At 53.0% G+C, this 15,302-nt stretch overlaps 1 protein-coding gene across 1 annotated transcript; it reads right to left on the bottom strand.

Moving 5' to 3' along the window:
- Positions 1-5,194: 5,194 nt before the first annotated feature.
- Positions 5,195-10,329, bottom strand: LOC102067887 (uncharacterized). Its single transcript, XM_074534217.1, has 3 exons — positions 10,251-10,329; positions 8,646-8,711; positions 5,195-8,492 (listed from the first exon to the last, which is right to left on the bottom strand). The coding sequence occupies exons 2-3, from the start codon at positions 8,665-8,667 to the stop codon at positions 7,738-7,740; spliced, it is 777 nt and encodes a 258-aa protein (XP_074390318.1). The 5' UTR covers positions 8,668-8,711; positions 10,251-10,329; the 3' UTR covers positions 5,195-7,737.
- Between the last annotated feature and the right edge of the window lie 4,973 nt (positions 10,330-15,302).

Raw genomic sequence — 15,302 nt, 5'->3', positions numbered from 1 at the left:
AGAGGATCATGTTTTTATACTCTATCGTTATATAACTTTCATGTTAATTATTAAACTTATATTGTTCTATTGTATACATAGATTTCAGTAAGTTTGGCCCCCCTTGAATTTCCAACATAGTTTCTCATGATTCTTCTTATGGTTATATAATAATTATATTTAATTACTAAACAATCATCACATCTAACAATTATATAATTTATCATTCTGCTTACGCAGGTGCAGTTGATCTGGGAAAAGACAAAGCCTAACATTTTAGATTCTATCTTTAACTTTTCCCAGGGCCCCACTATCAAGATCAGAGTCTCCTTTCAACAAATCATACAGCTGTGCATTGGTTAGTCCCAAGTACGGACGTAGCCAAGTGATGACACCTATCAATTTCTGAGCATCATTCAGTGTCTTCACAGAATGCACAAATTGCAACTCCTGGTGACGGATCATCCATTCCAGAGTTTTGACCCTCAAGTTCTTCCAAGGCGGTTGTTGTTGAACCTTTTCTGGAGCCACCTGCAGTCCATGAGCATGCAAAGCATTGAGCAACCGAGGCTGAATCCTCAGCAGCTCATCCTGGGTGGATGCAGCCACCAAAATGTCATCCATATAATGATACAGATGTGCATCAGGAAACTGCTTGCCAACTCCAGACAAGGCAGGAGAATTCTGCATGCTCTGGGGCAACGTCTTCCATTGATATCTCTGTGCAGGCTCAGCCTCGATAATCGCTGGCACTGAGAAGGCAAACTTCGGTCTGTCATCGGGATGCAAAGGAATCGTAAAGAAACAATCCTTCAGATCCACAATGAGGACCGGCCAGTCTGCGGGAAGCATGGTAGGCGATGGCATGCCCACCTGCAATGCTCCCATGCTTTCCATTATGGCATTAACCTTTCGGAGGTCTTGCAACAACTTCCATTTCCCAGATTTCTTTTTGATGGAGAAGACAAGAGTGTTCCAGACACTGGTAGAAGCCTCCAGATGACCCTGTGTGGAAATCCACAAAATTAGAGGATTTTTGGAAAGCTGCAAGATGCAGGCCTCAGAGACAGCAGAACTGTGAGCAGAGCTATGCAGCAGCCATTGGATAGGTCAGCAGAAAAATTATTTAAACTGTAGAAAAGCAAGGGCAAATAGAACAATGGTCTGTATATTAACACTTGTCTAGAATAGCTCTCTAAGCTACAGAAAGTTTATCTAGCAAGATATTAGGAAGGTTAAAGCTTAATAATGGAGCTCTGTGCATTGTGTTTTAAGGCTTACAAGTAGGTATTTTATTCAAAATAAAAAAGCATTGTTTTAACCAAAGGTACGTGTGCTTATGGTGATTGGATAGAACTACTGTCAATGTGCTTTTGCTTTGTGTGATTGGTCAAGAAACTTATAAAGTAAGTTGTAACATTAAGTTCCTGGTCTGCTGCCTGGGATGTGAGCTGCTGGCACCTTCCCATTGTCATAACCATGTAATGAGACTGATGCTGAAAAATAAAGCAGCCTGGGGCATGTTCTACAGCAGCCCTGTCTGGTTCATGATTTGTACAAAGTCCCCCTGCCGGCTTCACCCTGGTCTAACATCTCCTGCACCAGATTCTGAAGGGTGACCAATTTATCTTGAGGGAGGAACCACTGCTTCTCCCAGAGAGGTTTGTCCACCAGCCACCGAAGAGGAGGCGTAGGACACTCTGTGCCCTTCATCGCAGCACCCCCATCAAAAATCCGTCCCGATGCGCACCCCCCAGGCAGACAGAACATCCCTCCCCCAGCGGCTGGCAGGAGTGGAAGTAACATGAGGCATAACCCAGGCTGTCTGTCCCTCTGGGTTCATGACCAGCACGGGCCGCTGGCTCACGTAGCATTGCGCCATCCCTCCCAGACCCATGACAGATGTCCCCACCGGATCCAAGGGCCACTCTGGGGGCCAGGCAGCAAGGGAGAGAACAGTGACGTCAGCACCACTGTCGAGAAGCCCACAGAGGTGGATTTCCGATGGCGTCGCACCAGGAACGGACAGGGTACACAGCATCTCGGGACGGTCCTTGGTCAGGACAGCAGTCCAGTGAACCCGAGGTGGCCCAGTGGATCCAAAGCCACCAGCTCCACGCAACCGGTCAACTGTCCTGCAAATAGAGGACTTAAAAGGCACAAGCTGAGCAAGTTGTGTCCCTTTCGGGATCGTGATGGGGGGGTGGGTGTGGAGATCATGGCACAAATCTGCCCTGTGAAATCTGCATCAATGAGTCCCAGGTGCACAATGATGCCCTGAAGGGTGGGTGGCACTAGACCTCCCCACCAGGAGAGCACTCATGCCCTCACACAAGGGACCAAAGGCATCCAGGGGAACCTTGTGTATTTTACAAGATTCTAAGACAACTGTTGCTGCGGTGCAGAATCCACACCTGCTGATCCACGGGTGCTGGCTGCAAGCCAGCAAAGGAGACCTCCATCGGCTCCGGGGTCTGGAGAGAAGCTTGTGTCTAAGTGCGCCCCTCCTGCTGCGCGCTCCGCTTCACGTTTCCCTGTTGCGGTGTGTTTTAAACTTTCAGGTCCCTTCCCCAGGTGTGCCAATACCGGTCTCCCTTCCTCCCTTGCCCCCTTGCTGAGTGAGTCCTGTCAATCAGGCTTAACATTCCAACAAGGCGTCATGCGGTTGGGCAAGTTCAAAGGATGCCCCTCAGGCCCAGAGGTCATTGGCCTGTCTAGGTGTCCCTCGTCCCTTGAGACCCCGCCCCCCCACCTGGTTGGTGGCTCACCTGTCCCCTCCCCTCCCCCTGAGCTTAAAAGGTGAATCAGGCCATGCGGTCGGGGATTCTGTTGGAACTGTTCCTAAGAATCAGACCCCTGTAACCATGGAATAAACCTCTGGATATTAAACCCTCCAGCAGAATCCTCTCCTTTGTCTTCACCATCGCCTGAAGCTTTCCTCCTGAGGTAAACAGAGTTCCTAACAAGCCTGGACTTGCTTAGAGCCCAGCTGCAACCATCAGCAAGCTAAAGGTGTCTCTGGGGTGATGCACCACAGATGTCACCTTCGGCCTAGCAGCCAGGGTCAGACTGGCCCAGGCACAATCTAACTGGTAATATTGGGATTCATATTCCAATATTTCCCAAACCCGGTAACGCCTGGCCATTAACATGAACAGTCGCCTTACAAACGTTGAACATGTGATTCGGCCTTCCACACCGACCGCACAAGAACATGGGGAATCTAAACTTCTGTGCTTTCCTCCCCTGCTTCTTGCCAGCCTACGCATTCCCCTGCTGTGGCCGCCTGCCCTGCAGTGCCGCCCAAACTGGCTGCATAGCAGCAGCCACGGCAGCCAACTTCCAACCCAAAGGGATGATGTCCGCACAGGCCTCCGCCATCTGGGAGACAGTAGGAAAACCAGGCAGAGCCGCTATGACCCTCCTACAGGCATCATTGCAATTACACCTCACATGGTTTGCAATCACAATCCTCTGTGCCACAGGATCAGGCACCTGCCTCTCCACAGACACAGTCAGCCCTGCGGCAAATGCCATGAAAGGCTCAACATCCCCCTGGAGAATGGTCGCAAATGGCTGCCTCGGAGCAGCCATTTCCAGGGTCTGAACAATCGCTGCCATGCCCAGTGTGTGGCACTGGTAAAGCACAAGGGGATCGAAGCCAACCTACCCCTGAACATTTTCATAAAGCCCCGTGCCCAACAGCACGTCAGTGACAGCCACACACCTGGGGTCCTGCGGTGCCAGCGCAGCATTCTGCACCACCGCGTGGGCTGCCAAACGAGCCCACTTGGTCTAAAAACACCAAATTGCACAGGGTCAAAAAGAGAATGTGCCACACGATGGAGGTCATGAGGTGCCAGCACATCCGTAGCAACCCTCCGGAGAGTCTGCATAACCTCAGCAGACCCCAAACCATGCTGTGAGATGCAAAGCTGTGTTTCGTGTCAGGTACAAACAGGTGACGTGTGTACTAGTGAATGCGAAATGTATGGACACTGACAATGAGATAGTTGCGAATTCTAATAATAACTGAGGAAAATAAAGCATGGAAAAAGGCCTTTGAACCTATCTTTTGTTTGCAATTAACCCTGGTTGATTTAGGAGCATTGGAATTAGGGTGTTAAGGATGTTGCTTTTTGCTTGCATTTAATCCATAAAAAGCTCTGCAATAATAACCTTTTGAGGTATAATTTTAGAATTTTACTTGTATCCTTGAAACTATAGCTTTGGAATATATATAAAGGAAATATGCTTATCTCATGCCTTATTGAAGCACAGAAAAACAGCTTGAGAAATGAAGATGAACATCACCTCAAGGGTTTATGGTTTCAACCAAAGGGAAACTGGACATCACTGTTATTAGATTTATGGTCTCTGCAATTAAAAGGTGGACACACATCTGGGGAGCTGGACCCCACCAGATGGGATTCGTCTTTCTTCTTTCGGAAACTGGACCATCACCATCTGGGGATACTCCTTTGAGATACATCCTGAGAAATTAAAATCACAATAGTGTACAGAAATGTGATGTAATAATTTGGAATAAAAATTGCTGATGAGTAAAAATTGGAAATAGAAACTGCTGAAAAAAACCTGATAAGTACCTCTATAAATACCTGTAACCATCAATTATCAGTGTGCAGTTGGAGGGAAAACTTCCCCCACTGTACCCAGCACTGTATTGTTCATCCTTTACCATATTAAATAATAAATTGATTGCTGCTTGAATATTGGCCTAGTCAAGCTTCTTATTCATAACAATGCTGAGCAACCACATCACACACTTCTCTCTCCAGCTTATATGAAAGGGGTTCATGGGTGTTATGAGTAACATCCCTGAGCACAGGGAAAGCCTGGGAACCCCCTGGCAAAGCCACCGCACCTGCTGTGTCCCAGTTCTTGGGCCCCACAGGGACAAACGGAGATGATTGACTGGGAGCCAGATCAACACCACTCGCCCCTGTGCCCCCTGCAGCACCGGCAGAGCCAGAGGAGCCCACTCTGCAACGCTGCAGATACCATGAACAGACAGGCTCATTCATCTCGTTGGTCTTGGTTTTGGCTTCTCACCAGAAACGCACGGGGTTCCTCAGACACACGGTCACCTGGCATGAGGGAAGTGTCCACAAATTCGACGAGGAGGCGCCACAGCCCCGGGAACCCACCGGCCTCCCGCCGGCCATGTCGGCATTCGTGCTAAAGGTAAATACCTCAGCGCCCTGTCGTGCCACAGCCCTGGCAGGGGGAGCCTTGGTGGGCACAGGGGCCAGCACGGCCTGAAAACCCGGTGCGGACTGGGACAATTTGACCGTGGTCTCAGGGGTTTTCAGGATGAGAGAGAGACGAGAATGTTGACTCCATGATCAGAAGGCTTGATTTATTATTTTATTATATATATATATACTACATTATAACTATACTAAAAATAAATAGAAAGGAAAAGGTTCCTCAGAAGGCTATGCTAAGAATAAAATCGAAAAGAAAGAATAACAAAGATCTGTGTCTCGGCAGAGAGCGTGACCCAGCTCTGCCGTGAGTGGTCAGTAAATCCAAACACCCACAGGAGACCAATCACGGATCCACCTGTTGCATTCCACAGCAGCAGATAACCATTGTTTACGCTTTCTTCCTGAAACTTCTCAGCTTCAGCAGGAAAAATCCTAACGAAAGGATTTTAATGAAAATATGTCTGCGACAGGACGAGACCGGCAAGGGGCCCCCGTCCCCGACACGGAGGAGAGGAGGGGTGCCCAGAGAGGTGCAGCCTGTGGAGCCGCATCACTGCAGAGCGGCACAAGGGAGCCTGGCACAGCCAAATCCACCCCGGGGGAACAATCACCATCTCCCAGTTGGACCCATCCCCCAGCACACTGTCCTGGGCCGGGGAGAGAGCTCCACATCACACAGAAACTCAAACTCCCCCTTGTCCATGTCCGAGACAGAAGGGCTCCCCTGGAACTCCGAGGGCTACAAGAACCAGACCCTCGCCAAAGCTCCTCACACTTTTTCCACTGCACCAGCAGCGATCCCACGTCTACGGTGCAATCATCAAAGAGAGCCTCCATGAGGCGGACCCCCACAAGAAACCACGCCTTCCTGGAGAACGCCTTTGCATAGTCCGAAAAGAGCCCTCGGTCTCGGGCCCACAGAAACAATCTCTCAAAATCATCCTGATAGTGAGGCCCTGGAAAAAGTTAAAGATAGAATCTAAAATGTTGGGCTTTGTGCTTTCCCAGATCAACTGCACCTGCATAAGCAGTATGATAAATTACATAATTGTTAGATGTGATGATTGTTTAGTAATTAAATGTAATTATTATATAACCATAAGAAGAATAATGAGAAATTATATTGGAAAATCAGAGAGGAGCTAAATTTATGTATACAATAGAACAATATAAGTTTAATAATTAGCATGTAAGTTGTATAACGATAGAGTATAAAAACATGATCATATCGGATGTATGGTCGAAATCAGATTTGGTAATACCCCGATTCCCAGAGCTCTTTAATGAAAAGCACCGCATATAGTCCCCTGTGATTGTGTTTTTGAATGCTAACAATCCCAGGAAACGGAAACCTGTTTCCACTCCAGGACCCCCCTCCAGAGGTCCAAAACAAGGGAATCCTCCTCGAAACCCGCAGAGGTTGCCATCACCACCAGAACAGCAGGCAAAGCACCAAAGAGGGGAGACAATACAACCTCACCGGCAATCCGGACTCTGTGTCTCAGCCTACACTCCGGCAGTCACCAGATGTCACTACAGGACAGGAAAGAACAGAAGCGCACACCGCTGTTCTCAGGGTGAAGGAAAAGGGAAGTTTATTTTCTGACTCCAACATTTATAGTTTTCCAAAAGTGACAGCGCATTGGAAGGTGACAGTGCCACCTCTCCAATGACACTGGTCAAACCAACAGTCCATCAATTTCTCCTCCTCTATAAAGGAATGCAAAACAATGAGTTATTTACAGAAAGTGTGTGAGAAATTTCACTACAAGAATGTCAACATCAGAAGGCTTAGAAAATCTTAAAAACCAGGGTGACAGAGGGGTCAATTAAAACAGGGCAGGGGTCAATTAAATCAAGGGAGGCTCTTTGGTGGTCACTGGGGCAATTAAATCAAAGGAGGGTATCGGGTGGTCCCTGGGTTAAGGGAGACACTGAGAGAGAAACAGAGCAGGCAAAGAGAGGCAGGAGAGAAAGGAGGACACAGACACAATGAGCTGAGAAGGAGGCACTCTGCAAACAGAACTGCAATGGACTGAAAATGAATGGGAAAGAAATCAATAAGTATGAGAGTTTTATTTGCTATCAAATACATCCCACACACCCTGACCCACAGAATCTCCATCCCACCAATCTAATTGAGATCCCACTACTCCAAATCACCTCCAAACCCCATCTCACCCTGGTGGCTGTGGAATCGAGTAGGTTTGTGAAGAGGTAAAGTTTTTTTGAGGTGGGAAAAAGCCCTTTTGATGTGGGCCTGAGTTCTCTGAGTCTAAGACTGAGCTGTTTTCACTGGGATTTGAGGTGACAGATCCATCCCTCTTGGCTTTTAGACAGCAGAGAGGGGGAGAAGATAAAACCTTAATGCGAAACCAAAAGGAGAAGCAGCCAGGTGTGTTCCCAACATGGATCACAGGGAATGTGAGTGACCAGGGCTGTGCCCAAAGTGCCTCCTCCAGTGGGGGATGGAGCTGGAGCAGCGCACAAAGTTCTTCCGGCACTCGGGGCACTTGCAAGGCTTCGCTCACCGGTGACTCCGTTGGTATTTGGTCAACTGAGAGCTGCTGGAGAAGCTCTTCCCACACTGGGGACACTCGTAGGGCCTCACTCCGGTGTGGATGCGCCTGTGGGTGACGAGGGTGGAGTTGTCCCTGAATCCCTTCCCGCAGTCGGGGCATTGGAAGGGCCTCTCCTCAGTGTGACTGTGATAGTGCCTGATGAGATGGGAGCTGATCTGAAACCTCTTCCCACACTTGGAACACTCATAGGGCCTCTCCCCAGTGTGGGTCCTCTGGTGCATGATCAGGTGGGAGCTCTGTGAGAACCTCTTCCCACACTCCCCACACTTGTAGGGCCTCTCCCCAGTGTGGATCCTCTGGTGCATGATCAGGTTGGAGCTCTGCCTGAAGCTCTTCCCACACTCCCCACACTCGTAGAGCCGTTCCCCAGTGTGGGTCCTCTGGTGCTCAATCAGGTGGGAGTTCCACCTGAAGCTCTTCCCACACTCCCCACACGTGTGGGGCTTCTCCCCATCATGGAGCTGCTCATGGAGCACCAGCTCCGAGCTCTGGCTCCATCTCCGGCCGCCTTCCCGGGCCAGGCTGGCTCTTTCCCCCTCACATCCCCGCCGGCTGCGTTTGCAGCCCCTCCTCGTGCGGCATCTCCGGGGCTTTTCCTCCCCGTTGGCTTCCTGCGCCGTGGAGCCGCTCAAAACGGCCTCTTCCACCAGGTTCTGCCGTGGGCATTTGTCCTCCCTGCTCTCCATGCTCAGCTCCTGCTCTGGGCGAGGAAGGACAAGGACAGGATGGGATTTGCCTCCATGCCACAGGCAAGGGCAAGGAGATCCCCCCAGGGCTGAGCTGCAGCCAGGGCCGTGCAGGGCTGGGAGATGGAGCAGCACAGAGGGGAAAGGGGCACTGACTTCCTTCTCACCTGCATCAGTGTCCCGGGGCATCTTCCTCTTCCTCGCAGCCTCCCTGGGGTTGGCAATGGGCAATCCTGGTTTGGGGAAAACAAGGGATGAGCATGTTGAGTTTGAAGGTCCCTCTGCCCAAGTCCATCTCTACAAGTCACCGGCCATCTGGGCTCCATAAAACCTCCCAAACACCAAGATTCAGCCCTGGAAAAGCCTCCCAGGAGTTCCCCATCCCTGGTCCCTCCCCTCTGGTGTTCGGGGGTTCACCCCTGTCCCAGCTGCTGGGGTCACGCATGGACTGGGGGTCCCCCTTACCCTCAGTGCCCGCCCTGCCCAGGCTGCTGGCAGTCCCAGCAATGCCAAAAGCTCCCCCCTCTTCGCTCTCCCCATTTCGGGACGCTGGGGTGTCCCAATGCACTGGTACAAGCCTGGGTTATGATGGTTCCTTTTACCCATCTCAGAGTGCAAAAGACACAGAGCAGGGGGACTTTCAGTATGAATCCAGACAAATGCACCTTTTATTGAGTGTCCACAGCAGATGTGATAGAAGGATTAGGCAGGAGATAAAGGAGAGAGAAAGGTGCGGGAGGAATAGTTACTAATGGAGAGACGAAATCTTCATGGTCTGGCCAATAGATGTGTCTGCTCATGTTGGGGAGAATCTCAAAGTCTTTGGTTAACTCAGGTGTCTTTTATAGTCGAGGGAACAGGTACAGGACAGGGGAGAAAAAGTTGGGAACAAGTGCAGACAGTCCAGTTCCAAACAGGACAAACCAGTCCCAGCAGTAAGCAGGGCCCATTGTTTCAGGACTGGTTGCCATGGGAAACCAGTCTTGGTCCAGCGAACACACCTGCAGGCAGCACTTGGCAGACATCCTGCTCCAGTCAGCCCAGTGCTGCCGGGATAGAATTTTAAGGGTCTCAGTCATTGGGAGGGGGCTTCAATCCCCATCCTTGACAGCAGTCGTGAGAAGGATGAGGGATCTTGTGTGGGGGACCACCAAAGTTAAAGCCAGTGGCATCTGGCCAAGAGGAGGGAAACTCATGGGCTGTTGTGGTGAGCGGGGATGGTGAAGCAGCTGTAAGCGCACAGAGCAAGCCGCTCATTGCCAGGCCCTGCCCCAAGCAGTGCAGCCTGGGCACAATAAGCACAGCTGCCAACAATCACTTGGCAGGCATCCACCTCAGCCAGGCCAGAACTGCAGTCAGGGTCTGCAGGGTCTGGGTCTCTGTCCTTGTGAGGGTCGAGAGGCAAATGAGGGAAACTTGGGACCGTCCCTTACACGGGGATGTTTGGGCTCCCGGGCTCCCTTCTCCCCTCATTCTCTGCTCGGCGCTGCTGCGGCTCCAAAGAGTCCCCATTGCCCCTCTCCAGGCTCTTGAGGCTCCCGCCAATGGCGGCGCTACCCCCTCTCTGGGCTCCCCACTTTGGGCTCCTGGGGCACACAGGGCTCTGCTCCTCCAGGCTGCCTCTGCCGGCAGCCGCCACCGGCACCCCCCGATGTCCCCCCAAGGGGCCTTTTCAGCTCAGCCCTGGACTGCTTCATTCTCCAAACATCCCCCAAAAACCGAACCCAGGGAACCCTCAGGATATCTGGGCCGGGCTCCCCCTCTCTGCTCACCTGCGTGATGGGGGGGGGCGATGATCCCACAGGTAGGGGCTGCGAATTCAGGCAGGGCTCGACCGGTGGTTCCCTCAGCTCAGCCTTGATCCGCCTTTGTTCCTCCTCTTCCATCCCCCTTCCTCCTCCTCGCTAACCCCACCTTCTTCTCCTTCTCCCCTCCTCCTCTTCCATAGTCCCGTCTCCCCCTCCCTAACCCCGGCTCCTCCTCCCCCTCCATCCCTGCCCTTCCCTCCCTCCTCCTCCTCCCCCAGCAGCAGCCATACCCTCGCTGCCCAGTTCCCGCAGCCCTCGCAGCCCGTGGGAGGAGCGGGGATGGAGCCGGGACAGGTCGGGATGGGCAGCGCGGGGCTCTCGGCTGCTCCAGCCGCTGCGGGCGGGGGGAACCCGGCCCGGGCCAAAGGAGAGGCAAACTGGGGGCTGCACATCCAAACTGGGCCTTGCTGTGGGCACCCTGCCTGGGCACTGCCAGCCCTTGGGACTCCTCTCGGCACATCCACCGGGGGGAACGCACACAGGGCTGGGGGATCCCAGCAGTGTCAGGGACTGGGCTGGACTGGGATCGTACTGGGAGTGACTATGACTGGACTGGCTTTGTACTGACATCATACTGGGATCGTACTGGGAGTGACTGGGACAGTACTGGGTTTGTATGGACATCATAATGGGATCACACTGGGAGTGACTGGGATGGTACTGGGTTTGTATGGACATCATACTGGGAGTGACTGGGACAGTACTGGGTTTGTATGGACATCATACTGGGATCGTACTGGGAGTGACTGGGACAGTACTGGGTTTGTGTGGACATCATAATGGGATCACACTGGGAGTGACTGGGATGGTACTGGGTTTGTATGGACATCATACTGGGAGTGACTGGGACAGTACTGGGTTTGTATGGACATCATACTGGGATCGTACGTCCACACCAGGGCAGATTGTGATCACACTGATGGAGATTGGGATCATGCTGGGATCATACTGGGATCATACTGGGAGTGAGTAGGAGCTGGCAGGGAGCAATTGAGACCATGTTATGGGCAAATGGGATATGCTGGGAGTGACTGGGTTGATCTAGGAAACAACTGGAACCATGCTGGAAGCAGCTGGGACCGTACTGGGAGAGACTGGAAGCAACTAGGATTATACTGGGACCACACTGGGAGTGCTGACATGTGACTGGGATCAAACTGGAGCTTACTGGAACCATATTGTTGTTGAAAGGGAGACACTGGGATGACACTTTGGGCTACTGGGAGGAGCTGGGAGAAACTGGGATGATGCTGCAAGCAAACTGGAGGAACTGGGAATGACTGGATGCACGCTGGTGGCAACTGGGATATACTGGGCATGACTGGGGGATCATACTGGGATAAAAAGCACCTTACTGGGGCCACTGGCAGTGCCTGGAAATGACTACAAACATACTGGGGGCAACTGGGATATACTGGGAATGTCTGTAACCATACTGGGATGACTGGAACCACACTGGGAACAACTGGGGGGAGAACTGGGACCACACTGGGGGAAACTGGGAGTGAGTGGGATCATGCTGGGAGGGACTGGGATCATATGGGGAGTGACTGGGACTAGAGCAGGGACAACTGGGTTCAACTGGGACCATACTGGGAGTGTCTGTAACCATAAGGGAGTGATGGAAGCACACTGGGAACAGCTGGGCCCATGCTGGAGGCAACTGGGATATACTGGGAGTGTCTGGAACCATACTGAGGGGACTGGAACCACACTGGGAACAACTGGGACCATGCTGGGGAGAACTGGGACCATACTGGGGTAAACTGGGAGGGAGTGGGACCATGCTGGCTGGGACTGGGATCATCTGGGGAGTGACTGGGACTAGAGCAGGGACAACTGGGTGCTACTGGCAAGTGGGAGTGAGTGGGGCCCTGCTGAGAGACCGGGATCATACTAGACTCATCCTGGGATCGTACTGCGAGTTACTGGGGCAGCTGCTAGGGACAACTGGGAGAACTGGGAACACACTGGATGAAAGTGGGAGGACTTGGGAGCAACTGGGAACTTGCTGGGGCCAATTGCATCATCATAGGGAATGACTGGGAGTGACTGGGCTCATACTGGGAGCAGCAACAGGGATCAAGCAGGGAGTGAGGGGAAGGGACCGGGCTTATACTGGGACTGACTGGACTCATACGAGGGGAAACTGGGAATAGAGGCGCAGGAAGAGGGAAGGGGGAATACCAGGGAGTTCCCCTGGATCCCATCTTGGGTCCCCCAGGACCCTTCTCAACCGCGCCCTGCAGGACCCCCGGGCCGGGCTGTGCTGAGCTCCCGGGCCCTGTGCTCCAACTGTGCCCGGAACCCACTGGGTTTGGCCCAAAGCGGGGCCAGCATCGGGATCCTGGATCCATTTTTCCAGTGGCTGCAGGTCCCATTTCTGGCGGAGCAGCACCGGGGGCTGGGACTGCGATCCCTGAGTGCCAATCCCCTTCTCTCTCTCTCTCCTGTTCCCTCCCTTTCCTTTGGGGGATCACAAATCCCAGAGCAGCCGCAGAGCCCCGTGCCCAGGCCGGGTTTCCCAGCAAAGGGAGGTTGGGGGTGAGGTGCCCCGGGCTGGCCAGGAATGGGGTCCGGGGGTTCCCGGGGTCACGGAAACGGAGGATCCAGGGGCTGGCGGGGGAGGATACCTGGGAAAGGGGGTGCAGGGGGTGTCGGGGCAGGATAAGGGGGTGCAGGGGGTCCTGCAGCTGGGGAAGGAGATGCGGGGGATCCCAGTACCCAGGAATGGGGATTTAATGGGGTCCCAGTGCCCAGGAATGAGGATTCAAGGGGATCCCAGTGCCCAGGAATGGGGATTCAAGGGGGTCCCAGTGCCCAGGAATGGGCATTCAAGGGGGTCCCCTGGGGGCTCCCCAAAGCCCCTCCCAGGGGGGAGCAGGAGCTGGCTCAGGAGCTCTGGGCTGAGCAAAGGGGGTGACCCTGGCTTGTGGGGGGACATGGGGGAGTCACCCCTGCTCTGAGGGGGGACACGGCCCCTGGGGACCTCCTCACCTTCCCGGCAGGGGAGGCCGAGCCCCAGCCCTGCAGATGGAGCCCAACACGGAGCTTCCGAGCCCCGGCAGCACCTGGGGGGCGTCCGGCGGCAGCTCCGGGGGCAGGAGGGGCAGGACTCGGGAAACAGCATCTGGGAAGGGACCAGCACGGACTGGGACAGGCTGGGATGGACTGGGACCCACTGGGATGGACTGGGACCCACTGGGATGGACTGGGAAAGGCTGGGATGGACTGGGACGGACTGGGATGGACTGAGACAGGCTGGGACAGGCTGGGATGGACTGGGACCCACTGGGATGGACTGGGACCCACTGAGATGGACTGGGACAGGCTGGAATGGACTGGGACACGCTGGGATGGACTGGGACAGGCTGGGATGGACTGGGGCATGCTGGGATACACCACGCCCAGGACTGGGACCCACTGGAGCAGGATCAGAGCACACTGGGACCCAGCAGGACCAGAACTGTGGCAACAGGGATCATAGTGGCAGTAACTGGGATATACTGGGAGTGACTGGGATGATATTGGTGGAAACTGGAACTGTACTGGGGTAGTTGGGTGTGACTGGGAATGACTATGAGTATGCTGAGGGAAACTGCGATATACTGGCAGTGTCTGAAACCATACTGGGGGTGACTGGTTTGACTGGGACCATGCTGGGGGAGACTGGGATCACACTTGGAATGACTGGGTCTGTGCTAGGGGCAACTGAGAGCAACTGGGATCAGACTGGGAGCAACTGGAACCATGCTGGGAGCAACTGGGATCATCATCGCGTCAGAGTAGGGTCATAGTGGGAGTGACTGGGTCTGTGCTAGAGGCAACTGGTGTTGGAAAAAGAAATGAAATTTATCAAAATGTTTTATTATAGTTTAGTTATGAGTTGTGTGTGTGAATTGGTTTGTTAAAAATAGTTTTGTAGCCGTTGATATTATGTGCTGAGTTCTGTGTGTAACTTAGCAGGTAGTCTTAGGAACTTAATAAACATTTAAACCAGGGTAGGAGAGTAAGAAGACTAACTGGTTTGGGGGCAGCATACAATAAGACAAGCAGAAGATTTATGATTTTGCTTGTGAACTAAGGAATGTATTACAAGGAGTATGTCGCTTGGCAAATGGGCACTGTTTCTTGGACACTTTGTTATGAATTGCATGTATATAAAAGGAAAACACCTATACGTGAAATTTGGGGCTCTAATTTGGGGACACTAGTCCGCAGGCTCCGGGGCTCTTTAATAAAGCACCGCACAAAACTTATCCGAGTTTTGTGTCCTTTATCAATCGGGCAACACTGGGATCACCCTGGGAGGAAATGAGACCATGCTGGGGACAACTGGGATCATACTGGGAGCAACTGGGACCACACTGAGGGTGACTGGGGTCATACTGGGATCATATTGGAAGTGACCAGGAGCAGGCTGAGAACAGCTGGGACCATGCTGGGGAAACTGGGATATACAGGGAGTGACCGGAATAATGCTGGAGGTGACTGGGAGTCACTGTGAGCAACTGGGATCATGGTGGAAGCTACTGGGAGCAACTGGGGTGTACTGGGAGAGACTGTGAGTGACTGGCATCACAGAGCAACCCTAAAGGGAGCTTCTGGAATAATACTGGGAGTATCGGGGAGTGACTGGGATCATACTGGGAGTAACTGGAACCACACTGGATGACTGGGAGCAACTGGGACCATACTGGGGGCAAATGGCATCTGGGATCATACTGGGAGTGACTGAGATCATACTGGGATTGTACTGAATGTAACTGAAAGTGACTGGGACCATGCTGGGTGTGACTGGGAGCCACAGGGCCCATGCTGGGAGTGACCTGGGCACCCCTGGGGGGAACTGGGGGAACTGGGCCAGCTGGGGCTCAGGGTTGTTCTCTCCCAGGGCTGCCCCAGGTCCTGCTGCCACCTCCGACCCCAAAGAGCCGAGGGAAAGGGGACTGGGACAGGGGACAGGGACGGGGACAGCTGAGGGACAGGGAAAAGGGACAGGGGACAGGGACAGCT

Source organism: Zonotrichia albicollis, unplaced genomic scaffold (genome assembly GCF_047830755.1).
Source record: "Zonotrichia albicollis isolate bZonAlb1 unplaced genomic scaffold, bZonAlb1.hap1 Scaffold_257, whole genome shotgun sequence".
NCBI lineage: Eukaryota > Metazoa > Chordata > Aves > Passeriformes > Passerellidae > Zonotrichia > Zonotrichia albicollis.
The sequence above is the reverse complement of the archived record's forward strand: the minus strand, read 5'-3'. Positions and strand labels throughout refer to the sequence as shown.

Bases quoted from the DNA above. Each gene is read 5' to 3' on its own strand.
- LOC102067887 (XM_074534217.1), bottom strand. From the start codon at position 8,667: ATGCCCCGGGACACTGATGCAG. The intron at 8,493-8,645 runs GTGAGAAGGAAG...TTCCTCGCCCAG, and splicing joins GCCCCGGGACACTGATGCAG to AGCAGGAGCTGAGCATGGAG.